Here is a 13545-nt window from a genome sequence, read left to right as displayed (position 1 = left end):
AGAAAGCTGTGCATACATGCCCTGGTCAATATGTACGAAGTGGCTGCTGCAGCACACTTTCAAGAACAGAATTTAAGAACCTTAAATGTTATCCACTAAAAGAAGGGATAAATGGTATCCTAGTTCTACAGTGGAACACTATATAGCCATTAAAAGAATAAACTAGCTCTCTGTGTATTAACATGGCTATATCTCAAAATGTAAGGGTAAATGGAGAAGTACATGCTGCAGAATAATAGTGTGGTAATATTCATGAGAGAAGTAAGAGAAATGAAATACATAGTAAAATATGTTAAAAGCAATAGACAGCCTGAAAGATAACAATAAAATTCATGATGGAGATTGCCTTTGGTGTGGTAAGAAGGCAAATGGTACTGAGTTAAGTCCTCAAAAGAAGACTTCAACTTTATCTATAAAATAAAATAAACCTGAAACACAATGAAAATGTCAACAGTTTCAATGCTAGGTGATGAGTACTAATGTATTTATTACATCAATCTCTATTTTAAACTTTTTTTCTAAATGTAAGAAATAATTTTTAAAAGAAAATAAGTAAAATAAAATACATGCCTCGGGCCCATACACTTTCAAGAGATTGACCATGAATTTGGCTTAGAGCTTAATTATTCCGTCCATCACTGTTTGTTTTGTTGTTGTTGTTTCGGTGTCAGGCCAAATTTCAAGCCAAATGTCAACAGCTTATCTGCAAGCTAACAAAGGTCTCTCTCTCATCTTTCAAAACACCTTTCTCTCATTTCCAGAAATCTAAGAGACTGAGGAGAAAACAGCAAGCAGTTTGTCTATCCATTCCTGTATAACCATGCCAATTCCCCAACTCAAATTTAATTTAACAATGAAATGCACTTACTTCAATTCTCAATACTTGAGTTACAAATTTGTGTATTCTTTCACTGTCTTTGTAAGTTCCCAGAAAGCGGAACTGTATCTAAATCTCTTTATATGGCACTTAAAATGACACTACATGCAAACAAATGCTTAAAAATATGGTACTTTTCATGATTATACTAATTCATAGAGAGGAAGGGCTATGAAAGGTGCCCAGGTAGATGACAAATCTCTAAGCATATGTAGTTTCATAATAGTTAATAATTGTTAAGTTTTTCCCACAGAGATGTGTATAGTTCACCTATGTTATTTGAAACATGATTGATATTTATGAGTTTCTCTCTTGATGGGGACTTGATGAAACCACCCAACTTCCTTAGAAGTTAGACTGTAAATTATGTCTTCTTTGCAGCTTACTTTGTCAAAAATCATATAACTTCTCTATGTGTTGTTTTTTACACATGCTGACTCTACACCAATTTGCTGATATAAGAGCACAAAACAAGCAAGAATAATGGCAACTGAAGTATAAAGTGCAGAAATCTGACTTCTAGCTAAAAAACCATAGTGCCTTTTTTTTCCCCTCATGTTTAATTTTAAAGGAAAAACTTCTAGACAAGAGCTTCATAAACCTGGTTGACCATATAAAGTATCAACTGTGTTCACAAAAGCAAAAATTTACTCATCAAGGACTGTGAATTAGTCATTCTTAGCACTTTAAGCAACTCCAAAAGAAAACATTTTACGTATCATGCAGATCAAGCCAATACAGGTGTACAGGTTAATGGAAGTTCCTTTCATTATGTTATGGAGTTGATCATAAATTGCCTTTTGTGAATCATTTCCACAGAAGTCATAAAATCTTAAAGAAAAATATTTTTTACTGTAAATTCTATCACTTTTGTGGTGTGGAAAAACAAAATATCTAAACAAATATCCCATATTTTTAAAAAATCTCCTCTGAATATGTTTTACTTTCCACAGGTTGTCAGAAATCATTTTAAAGCTGTTAATAAGTGTTTTGGGGAATTCCCAGGTGGTCCAGTGGTTAGGACTCCACGCTTCCACTGCAGAGGGCATGGGTTCAACCCCTAGTTGGGGAACTAAGATCCCACAAGCTGCATGGCACAGCCAAAAAAAAAAAATTAAAAAAAATAAGTGTTTTGATTAATATTTTGAAGATTGGGAAACAAATGTTCATTCAAAAGTAGATGATGAATTTGTATCAATATGAAAAACCAATCTAACACATAATAAATCAAGAAGTAAATTCTTTAAAGGGCCTTTTGGTATTCTATGAATTGTACTGACCCCAGTGTAATGTATTTTCCCAATAAGGACATCTTTTGATAGTCATTTGCTGTACTGCAGTCAACCAAAATGGTACCCCAGTACCTCTGGTTTTGCCATGTCCCTACTTAGTACACGATTTAACAACAATCACAAACCCTATCTTTTCTTTATCTACAGCATCTCTTCTAATCACATGTACTTGTGCTTGTGAAGGTCAATAAAGTGGGTTCTCCTCCATGTCTTTGAAGCTCAAATATATTTAAGCAAGACTCCACTAGAGCCTTATGAATCTTTCTAAGAACTGCTTATGAGGATTCCATGCCAAACACCAAGGTCAATCAAATCTCAATCAGGCAATTAAACATTCATTCACACATTCACAGCAACAGTATAAATACTTTTTTTTTCTTCTCTTCTCTTTGTAACAATTCCTTCTTCTTCCACTGTTTCTCTTTCTCCTCTTCCTTTTCTCTCCTTCTGGCAGAAATTTCCATTTCCAGTCTTGCTACCTCTTCCTGGTGGGCTCGCCACTGAAGAACCTGAAATAGAAATTCATTCCAATAACTATACACACTCAAGTGATTTCACAGATCACAAGGAGACTAGGTTCTGAATCGAGCAGTTGTCAAAGATTTTCCAAGTACACATTAAAATTCTGTGTGCACATGAGTGTGTGATGTATGTGTAAGATGTGTGTGTGTTAGTATTAAAAGGAGAAAGCAACTTTAAAATCACCTCATTCAGAGATTCTTCACTTGGATTCATGGAATGAAATCCTAAAGAGTCCGTGAACTGACTTCAAAGGATCTGTGAATTCTCGTATTATGGGAAAGTTTTGTGTTTTTGCACAGCTGTGATTTTCTGGAACAATAGTTCCAGTTTCTGGTCAACAGTTTTCAAATGGTCCTAATATCCTAAAACTTTTAAGAACTACTGATATATTTCATCCTGATTTTTGTAAGTGAATAAAATGAGCCTGAATGAAGATGAAAAAAATGTTAAGACATTTAAAAGAAATTTCTGGGTACTGACAGGTGTTACTGGTAGAAGTATAATTGGCACAGCACTTCTAGAGGACACTGGGCAATATGTAAATACATATCACAAGAGAAAACATGCATAGTCTTTGACCCACAACCCCACTTTGGGGAAGCTATTCAAAGAAGACAATCAACTGGACAAGTGCACAAAAATGTACCCATGAGGAATATTCACTGCAGTTCTGCTTAAACAGAAAAACTGGAAAGCGTCTAAGTGTCTGGCAACAAGAGATAGCTTAAATTAATTATGGTAACGTCATACAATGACTGCCATTGAAAAAGGATCTATATTTCCATATTCATCAACATAGAAAATATCCACAACATATTATTAGATGCAAAAAAGCAGGTGCAAAACCACATTTATAGTATGATCTCATTAATATAAATTATCATCTATGTATCTACACATAGAAAGAGATTTGGAAGGAGGTTTACCAAAACAATAATAATTGTTATCTCTGAATAGTAGCATTTCATGGAATTTAAAAAATTTATCCTTAAGCCTTTCTATGCCAAGTGACATTTTTACAATAAACATGTATTATCTTTGTAAGCAGTAAACCAATGAAACTAACAAAATAAAAACAAACACATGTTCCATGTACACACGTAGCTAACGAAGCAGAGAGGAGGGAGATGGAGAGGTATGCAGAAATTTGTTTTGGAAAAGGAAGAAACTAGCATTCTCAGTTTAACACCTCTTTGCCTTACATATTTGATATAAGCATGACTCATTACGGTAATATATAAAGTGAAAATTGAATAAATAAAATATCGTAGAAATATGATGAGCTAAAATAACTAAATAGTTAAGCTCTTTTTGCACTTTCATTATTCAAAGTTTATTTTCTAAAAATATATTTTGCTCTATTTATCAAAATAACCAAGGAAATTCAGACCCTTGATTTTCAAGCACACTTAGGTTTCCCCATCTACTGCTTATCTTGGCCATATTTATCTTCTTGTTTTGAACCCTGTTCCTAGAATAAGATCATCTATGCCTTCTGTCCTGACCTCCTACTTCCCAACTATTCCTTTCTGTACCCACCTTCCATCTGCAACATGCTATATCAAAATCAAGTGTCCTATCAAGCGCTACCAGGGATCACTCTCCTGAATACCTAAAGGATAGTTTTCAGTCCCTCTTTCCTTAGCCTCATGGTTGGTACTTAACCCTGTCAACCATCTCTTCATGTTTAAAACTCTTTCCTTCCTCGGCTATAACACTGTTCTCCCCTGCTTCTCCACCAATGAATACTACCTTCTTCTCTTCTTCCTGCTTCTTGTGTCTACCCTATACCCCCAACTCTATTGCTATCCTTTCTCAACCTCAGCCTCTCTCTGTTCGTTATCTGATGTGCTCATCCTCTCCTATGAGTTAACCTATCACTTCTGTTGGTCTGACTCTAAAATGTACAATAGCAACTCTGCATTTTTGTCTGCAATCCCATCCTAACAAATGCTTAAAGACTTTGCTGTATGTGCACCCAAAACACAACATTTCCAAAATTAAACTCAACTTCTTTAACTTTGCCATAGCTTCACACCAAGCCCTGTGCATCTGCCTCTTCTTTCAAACAATCTTGTTTGTTCTGTGAAACCACAAGTATCTCTGTAGTTTCCATTTTTATTACTATGTACATCTATCAACATGACTAATTCTTTACATTTTACCTATTACTTGAACCAATCTTATATTTCTTAAGCTCAGATGAGCTTTTATTTATAACGAATCAGCTTCTAGACTATTGAATTTCCCTAAGCCACTTTGCTGTAATTTCCTAGTCCACCCAAAGTCTATGTGCCAAATGTATTTAGAACAATACCAGAAAGCTCATGGGGTGATGTCAATTTCTCCAAATATGACCTAAATAATTTAGCTTTCTCACTTCCAACCAATGCCCTACTTTAACCTAGCTAATGTATAATCTCTAGGTAGATTTTTTCCTGTGCCTTTCCTTATACCACCATTCTTGTTCTTAGCATCATGGCGTGACCCAAACTATTCCCCCACCTGAAATGCCCTCTGTTCCCCTCTATTTCATAAAGTGCTTCTTGGTCCACCACGTGTCTCACATTTTCCATGAAACATTCTCCAACCCACACTCATCTCTCTTTTATTTCACTTACCATATGATAACTGTTCTCTAATCATTTTGAGCATAATGTTTCTATTTTCATTTAGAGCAGAGTCCATGATATATACATATTTTGTTTTCCCCTTATACTGTCTAGCAGAGTGCTAACACATCATAGGTGCTCAATTAGTACCTATTTAATTTACCAAAATAACATTTTAAAGTGGAACCAAATAAATAAAAATAAATGATAGCATGAGAATATACCATATTGCAACACATAATGAAATAATGGATCCTCGTTCATGATCATCAATTGCTACTAAAAACTTCATTTTGACAGCTGATAGGAAACGTTATAATGGATGGATCAGGCTGACAACTGTTGAAAATGCTGAATAATCTTAACATCACAGAGAAACAAGCAGCCATTTTGGCATCCTGGTATAAGTATACAACATTCTCCTGAACCATTCTTGCCAAAATATGAAAATGAATATGATTAAATCTCTAGACCTATCTATCACTTTACAGAAAAGTCAGTCAATGGAAAAACACATTAAAGAACACTATGGGAATACAAACAGCAAAATTGAAATTTGAAAAACTTTCAAGGATTTAACAAATTACAAGGAAAAAAGAAGGAAGGGAAAATATGAGTTAAAAGAGATTTAAGAAACATTATCAGCCAAATGCAATATGTGGATAATATTTGGTTTCTGATTTGAATAAACCAAATGTAAAAAAATTTTGAAACAGAGATATTTCAATATTGACTAGTTAGTTGATACTATTATGGAAACTGTTAAAGCTTTTAAGTACGATCATAGTATGGTTATTTTTTTTAAAGAGTCTTTAATTTTAGAGATATATACTGAAATACATATGAAATGATATGATATTTGGGGATTTGCTAACTATTATCCAGTGGGCATGGGAGAGTACGTAAGGGTATTTGACTGATAAGCTGATAATTGTTGAAGTTGAGTAATGATAGATTTTGTATGTTTTTACATTTTTCCATACTAAAATTTTTGTAAAAAAACAAAATAAACCATAAAATATAATGTATGTCCAAAGAGATTTGTATAATAAAAGACTGTAGTCTCAAGGTTCTCAGACAATGAGACCAGAGATGCAGTGAACTAATGTAAAGAAAAACAGCATACATTCATCCTTTCCAAGTACTGAGACTATTTCTATAAATTTCAGTTGAAAGAAGTTTGTGTTTTGGAACTAGTCTTATCACCTTTTGATTTAAGACTAATTTATGGGAATTATCATTGAATGACCTCTGCACATGTGATGTCATATGATTTATGAAGCCAAGTATAAGCAAATACTTATAACTGGTCAAGATTTCTGTTTAAAAAGGTAAGTATAGCAAGAAAATAACCAGATCAATAAAACTCAGGTAACCCAGTTTATCCAATTTACCCAATTGCCCTCTTTGTCATTTGCAAGTCTAAATGATATTTCTCCTATTCTCCAGAAAAGATAAGATTATGGTAGTTTTTAAATGGGGCACACGCCATAAATCATGAAACAAATGCAAGTTTAGCAATCACAAAAGAACATTACCACAGTGGCAGTCAGGAGCGCATTATAAGGAAAGCATTATTTAGATTATTAACTACAGGACATTTTCCCAGTTCTTTAGTTAATACAGTCTTTGAATGAAACCTTAACCTAACAGAGAACAAATGAAGTTTAAAATATGTTCATCTGTTGCAAATAATAAATTAAGGATTTAAAATGAAAATGGTTAGTACTATTACATGTATCCCTTGCTCTTAATGTAAAAGTTAAATGGTTCAAGGGAAATTAATTAACATACATATTTTCAGGGTGAATAAAGTACTAGAAAAACACAAAATGAAACCCATGAAAACTTCAAAGGCAATAGTGGAAATTAACATCAAGGCAACAATATTAACACAATTTTACATCAAAACTGAAAGCTTTGAAAATAACTCTAAGTGGCGATGCAGTATAAAGGAAATGAGTATTGAACTGCTGGTCAGAACACCAGCTTTTTCGTCTTCTCTCTGCCACTAACGGACAACAATGTTACTTTGAGCAAATGGCTAACCTAGTTTTCTTGCATGTTAAAGGGGAGGACTGGATCAGGTGAGTTCTATACTTAAAGTCTTTAAGTCCTAATATTCTGATTCTATTTTATATTTTCCTTATACAGAGAGACCACAATATGGCATGCTCTGCAACTGTCTTCTTCAAGCAAAATGAATTGCAATGAGGAACGTTAGTGTTTTATAAGCCTGTTAAATAATAACAGACAATTAAACATTAATTGTGAATTCTATCTGCCATTATTTATGGACCATTGTATCATGTGTGTTGTTTTATATGGGAAAACTACCATTGACCAGTGCCTGTAACTGATGATTATAAAATATTAAAAACTGCCATATATGAGGCTTATTGTGTGCCGGGCGGGCCCATGCTTTATAAAGGCATTAAGCACATGGTGTGAAGTAATCCTTGAAACAAGCAAGCTATCTTCTTCACGCTTCATCTGGCTAACTTCTCCCTATCCTACTCAGCCCTAAGCTTAGTCATCATTTGCTCCAGGAAGCCTTCCCTAAGTTACCATGTTCAGGTCAGCTGCCTCTTCCCTACTTCCCTACTTCCCTAGCACCTTGTCCCTCTCCTGTATTACAGCACACATCAGCATGGAACCATGTGGGATTTGCCTATATCTCACACTTGGCTACAAACTTCTTAAGGGCAGGGACCAGATTTGTTTTATTCATGGGCTGTCTCCAGAGCCTTGCATGGCATCTGGCACATAGTAAGGGTTCAAGAAATACTTGTTGGTAAATGCATGGAAAAGTCTCTGAGACTATGCCTGTCAGTTAGATTGACAGTATTTCCCTTTCTCCCCACTGGATTGGTCTTTGGAAAGAAAGGTACCCTCTTCAGACATGCTACCATTTTCTGATTCTTCCACCCTGTGATGACGGATCCTTGCTTTCCTGGTTATAGCTGTTTCCAGGATTCCCAAGCTCCACCTCTGATAGCCTCAGGGAAAATATCCAGAAAACCTTGTCAGGATTTTCAACAATGAATTCCTATTTCTAGCAATGTTAGAGGACGTGTCCAAAAAAGTGTCAAGCAAATCCTTTTCTGTCTTCTCCTTAAATGTTTCTATAAGCTTTTAAATTCAGTTCAGCTGAGTAAACTTCCAATTTTCATTTTATTAAATCTTCAACAGTGTGATAGTTCCATTAAATTTTGCACATGTCCCACCATTTTTCAATATTACTTAACTAAGCTTTTTTATCTAATGTGTTCCATTTATGTTTAAACTCCACTCATGAAATACAGTACCTGTGATTTCGCATACATTATTAAAGCTTTCTATACTCTTCTTAGCATTTTTGCTTAGCAGAAAGATTTGGCTTTTCCTCTTGGTTTCACAATTGTCCCTTGGTTTCTTGGGTGACTTCATAAGTGCGTTATTTATCTTTTATTTACTTTGCGGTACGCGGGCCTCTCACTGCTGCGGCCTCTCCCGTCGCGGAGCACAGCCTCCGGACGCGCGGGCTCAGCGGCCATGGCCCACGGGCCCAGCCGCTCTGTGGCACGTGGGATCCTCCCGGACCGGGGCACGAACCCGCGTCCTCCGCATCGGCAGGCGGGCTCCCAACCACTGCGCCACCAGGGAAGCCCCATAAGTGCATTTTTTATCACCTCTCTTTGATAACTACTTTCCATTTTCTGTGACTTTTTATCAGCCATTTACAGAATCTCAATGATTATGCACTATTATCTTGACTGTTTCATGTCCTTTTCTTTTCAAATAAAATCTTGCAAAGTTTCATTTCATTGGGTCCCAGAGGGTCTTAACCTTAGTGTAAAACAAGACTTGCAGAGGAAGAAACAAACTAAATGTTAATAAGTAGAAAACTATCAACATATATTTTTTCCTAAGGGACAAAAGTTACAAACCTATCAGTCTCTTTTATTTACGAAGCTGACAAAGCCAGATTGTATAATGGAGACAGAAAATGGGGTTAACAGTCAGGAAATCACTTGCCTGCTGGCTATGAGATCTAGGGAAATCATTTCCCATTTCTGGGCCTCAAATCCTCTTTGAAAAATGAAAACTAAATCGGTTTTTCAAACAAAGGGTTACAACACATTAGTGGATAATGAAATAAATTTTATGGATGGGAACTAGCATTTCTTTATGGAAGAAAATATCAGAGAGCATCTCATGTCATTACAGTAATGCTGTTTCAAGAAATTTTAATTTCCATTGTGTGTATGTATCTGTGTGTGTGTGTGTGTTGTGTGTGTATTCATTTGTGATGTAAAATACATTTCTCACTGTAGGTCACAGTGAAAGAAGCTTGAAAAACACAGCAGGATGTTCTCTATAATCGCTTCCAATGCTGAGAGTCTATGGCTCTCTGATATAAAGACCAAAGCTACTGTATTGCCATCATTAAGCCACAGTCCTTATTCCTTCTATAATACAATCAACCCAGAAGCATGATGAGAGAACCCAGATTTTGAAGTCAGAAACCTTGAGTCCTACCCCTGTGACTTATTAATAGTATTCCCTGGGGTACATTGTTCAACCACCTGTAACTCCGGAATAATGTAAAATGGGATAACAATGACACACACCTTACAGGACTGCTGTGCAAATACCATCAATTTGCACAAGCCAGAAACTCAGGAATCATTCTGACACTGTCTGTCCCTGACACTCCACATATAATCCATTACCAAGTCCTGTAGACTGTGCATCCAACTATCACTTGCACCCACATTCGATTCTATCTTCAGGGCTCCCATCCTAGAGCTACCCAGATATATCCTGCATCCACTCTGGTTTCATTCCCTGCCCACCCCCCTATCTCACTTCCTACACTTTCAGTGGTTTCCAGCACTCTTGGGGTGAAGTCTGAACTCCGAACTATGGACTACAAGACCTCTAGGGTTTGGCCCTGCCTATGTCTGCAGCCCCAACTCCTAACCTCATACCAATCACAGACTCACCTTCTTGCTCCAGGAGCCCTGGCCATCATCCAGCCCCTAAACAAGCCACATTTCCTCCAGCTACATGGATGTTGAACATGCCATTTCCTTTGCTTGGAATGCTCCTCCCCTCCTCTTTGCCTCATCCACACATTTTCCTAACCAATACTTAGTCCCAGATTTCAGCTCCAGTGTCTGTCAGGGAAGCCTTACCCACCCACCCTATAGGAGATAAAGCCCTCTAGCTGCATGCTCCCATAACATTGTTTACTTTTTCTTCAATGTACTTATCACAGTTTGAAACCAGACATTCAGTTCTGTGATTGCATTACCAGTGTCTGTTACCCCACTAGACTGTGATCTCCATGAAGAAGGGACCATATCTGATTGGCTCACCATGGTATCTCCAGTGCCTTACACACCACCTGACACCTAATAGATGCTCAATAAATATATCTGAATGGGTGAATAAATGAGATAAGAAAGAATAAGTGCTACACAAATGTTTACTATATTCCTGGATTGCTGCAATTGCTTTCCAGCTGACTTTCCTGACTTCAGTGTCATTTTGATTCAACCCATTCAGTAGATATTTGTCTATTGGATTTTCACATATTTTTGCTCCCTTACACATGATTCTAATAGCAGTGGCTTTGCATTTGCCACCATTTCAAGTGGCTCCTATGGCCATTTATTTATTTGGACATCACCTTATTCAAAGGAGGACTCAATCTTTTAAGGCATATGTGAACTTGACCTCACGCATATGACTTTATTTCCTATTACTCCCCAGAGCAAATAGGCCAGACCTTCCTCTTCCTCCTGTCTCTTCCTCTCTTCTCTACTGCTAGACACCCATGTTTATCTCTGTCACTGGTCTTTGCCCAAGAAGCCCTCACTCCTGCTCATCTGTCCTTCAGGGTCATTCAGGGCCCCTTCCTAATGACTTCTCCACCATTTGTCAATCCAATCTCTGATGTGCATCCTTGATAGTGTCTACAAATAGATGACATCCAAGCACTCTTTAACTACCTTGCTTTATTTTCATTCCACTTATCACTATATAAAATTATATTATTACCCTAAGATTTCTCAACAAAAGGAGAATTTTTTTCTTTCTCTTATATCTATATGAGATGATGGACAGCTAAACCTATTGTTTAGCTATTGTCATCATTTCCAATAAATGTAAATCAAACCATCGTGCTGTACACCTTAAACTTATACAGTGAGGTATGTCAATTATTTCTCAATAAAACTGGAAAATATTATATTATTGATCAGTTGATTTATTTTCTTATCATTGTTTCTCACTATACTTAAACTCCATGACAGCAGAGACTTGGCCTTCTTTACTTTCTAACCCCACTCCTGGAACAGTGCCTCACCCAAAGTAGGTGCTTAATGAATATTTCTTGGTTGAATGAATAAGAATGGCTCTCATCAAAAAGATAAGAATTAATGAGTGTTGGAGAGGACGTGGAGAAAAGGGAACCCTTATACACTGTTGGTGGGAATGTAAATTGGTGCAGCCACTACGGAAAACAGTATGGAGGTTCCCAAAAGATTAAAAATAGAACTTTCATACAATCCAGCAATTCCACTTCTGAGTATTTACCCAAAGGAAATGAAATCACTATCTTGAACGATATCTATACCCCCAACTTTATTGCAGCTTTATTTAAAATAGCTGAGATGTGGAAACAACCCAAGTGTCCACTGACAGATGAATGGATAAAGAAAATGTGGTACACAAATACAATGGAATATTATTCAGCCATAAAAAAGAAGGAAACCCTGCCATTTCCAACAACATGGATAGACCTTGAGAGCATCATGATAAGTGAAACAAGTCGACAGAGAAAGACAAATACCGTATGATCTCACTTACATGTGGAATCTAAAACAAAAAACAAACCCCCAAATAAACTTTTAGATACAGAGAACAGATTGGTGGTTGCCAGAGACAGTGGCAGGGGGTGGGGAGTGTCAAAATGGGTGAAGGGGGTCAAAAGGCACAAAATTCCAGTTATAAGATAAGTCCTAGGGATATAATGTACAGCATAGTGACTATAGTTAACAATAATGTATTATATGTTTGAAAACTGCTGAGAGGGTTAATCTTAAGAGCTCTCATCACAAGAGAAAAAAATAGTAATTACATGGGGTAGTGAATGTTACCTAAACTTATTGTGATAATCATTTCGTGCAATATATACATATTTCAAATCACTATACTGTATGCCTAAAATTAACACAAAATTATGTCAATTATATCTCAGATTTTAAAAAAGAAAGAAAAAAGGTTTTGTTAATTAGCCATTTCACATACATATCCCAGTTCCCAACTAGATTATATGCTTCTTATATTCTGAGGTCAAAGTTTAGACAATTTTTGTAATCTACAAAACCAACTACAATGCTAAATTCATAGAAGGTACTCTGTAAAAGTCATTATTAAAGATATCTGTGATCTAACAAACATCTTGCAAGAAAGTTGAGACAACTTTCTGCTGAGCCCTAAGTTTAATTTCAGTATCAGGGATTTTCCACAAAGCCACCAACCCCAGAAATGACTACACTTTTGATTCTGCAATTTGAGCTTTCTTATCTTGAGCTATGGTTAAAAATAAAATACAAATAAAATATTTAGCACATTTGCCTAACAAGGCATTTGCCTAATTAATGCAAGTGAAATAGATTACAGAAAGGATGACTTATCTAGAATCCTTTCCTATAATTAGGATGGTATGCTGTCTATAGGGAGAAAGAGGGAGATATGTATTATATAATGTAAATAAGTATTAGTAAACTATTTTTAAATTCATAGGTTTATACTAGCATAACCATACACCTCAAATCTCTGATATTTTTCCCTTAGAGTTATTATTTTAATGAATAAAACCTTAAGAGAAATGCTCATAGATCAGTAACCACTGGAATAGACTTTTTTTTTATGAGAATAAGATAATTTTGGAGCTATGAAATGGAGACCACTGCTGAGAACAAAAATTAAGGAAAGTGATTATAGAGTGTGATAAAAAATGATTACAGTTTATGGATTTCCTAACGCATAGGACCCAAATAGGAAGCCATCAATGAGAATACTTTTCTTACTTATCAACACAGTTCTTTCTAGATATAGCACAGAATCAACAACAGATAAAGAACCTGGCAATACTTTTAATCTCTTCACACAAACTCATTACATCTTACTTATAAAGGGGGGCCAAGAAGAGAAGTGGAGATCACAGGAAGATTAACTGGGAAAAATC

The 13545-nt window shown here is 35.9% G+C and overlaps 1 protein-coding gene across 7 annotated transcripts in view; it reads right to left on the bottom strand.

The window, feature by feature from the left end:
- CCDC148 (coiled-coil domain containing 148) overlaps positions 1 to 13545 on the bottom strand; it is a 265676-nt gene that overhangs the window by 68212 nt on the left and 183919 nt on the right. For all 7 annotated transcript variants that reach the window (XM_032638642.1, XM_032638644.1, XM_032638643.1 and 4 more), the window contains one exon: positions 2538 to 2678. In XM_032638642.1, coding sequence (XP_032494533.1) covers positions 2538 to 2678 — 141 coding nt within the window. The remainder of the gene's footprint in view (positions 1 to 2537; positions 2679 to 13545) is intronic.

The sequence above is a fragment of the Phocoena sinus genome, chromosome 7, assembly GCF_008692025.1.
Source record: "Phocoena sinus isolate mPhoSin1 chromosome 7, mPhoSin1.pri, whole genome shotgun sequence".
In the NCBI taxonomy this organism is placed as follows: Eukaryota; Metazoa; Chordata; class Mammalia; order Artiodactyla; family Phocoenidae; genus Phocoena; species Phocoena sinus.
The sequence above is the reverse complement of the archived record's forward strand: the minus strand, read 5'-3'. Positions and strand labels throughout refer to the sequence as shown.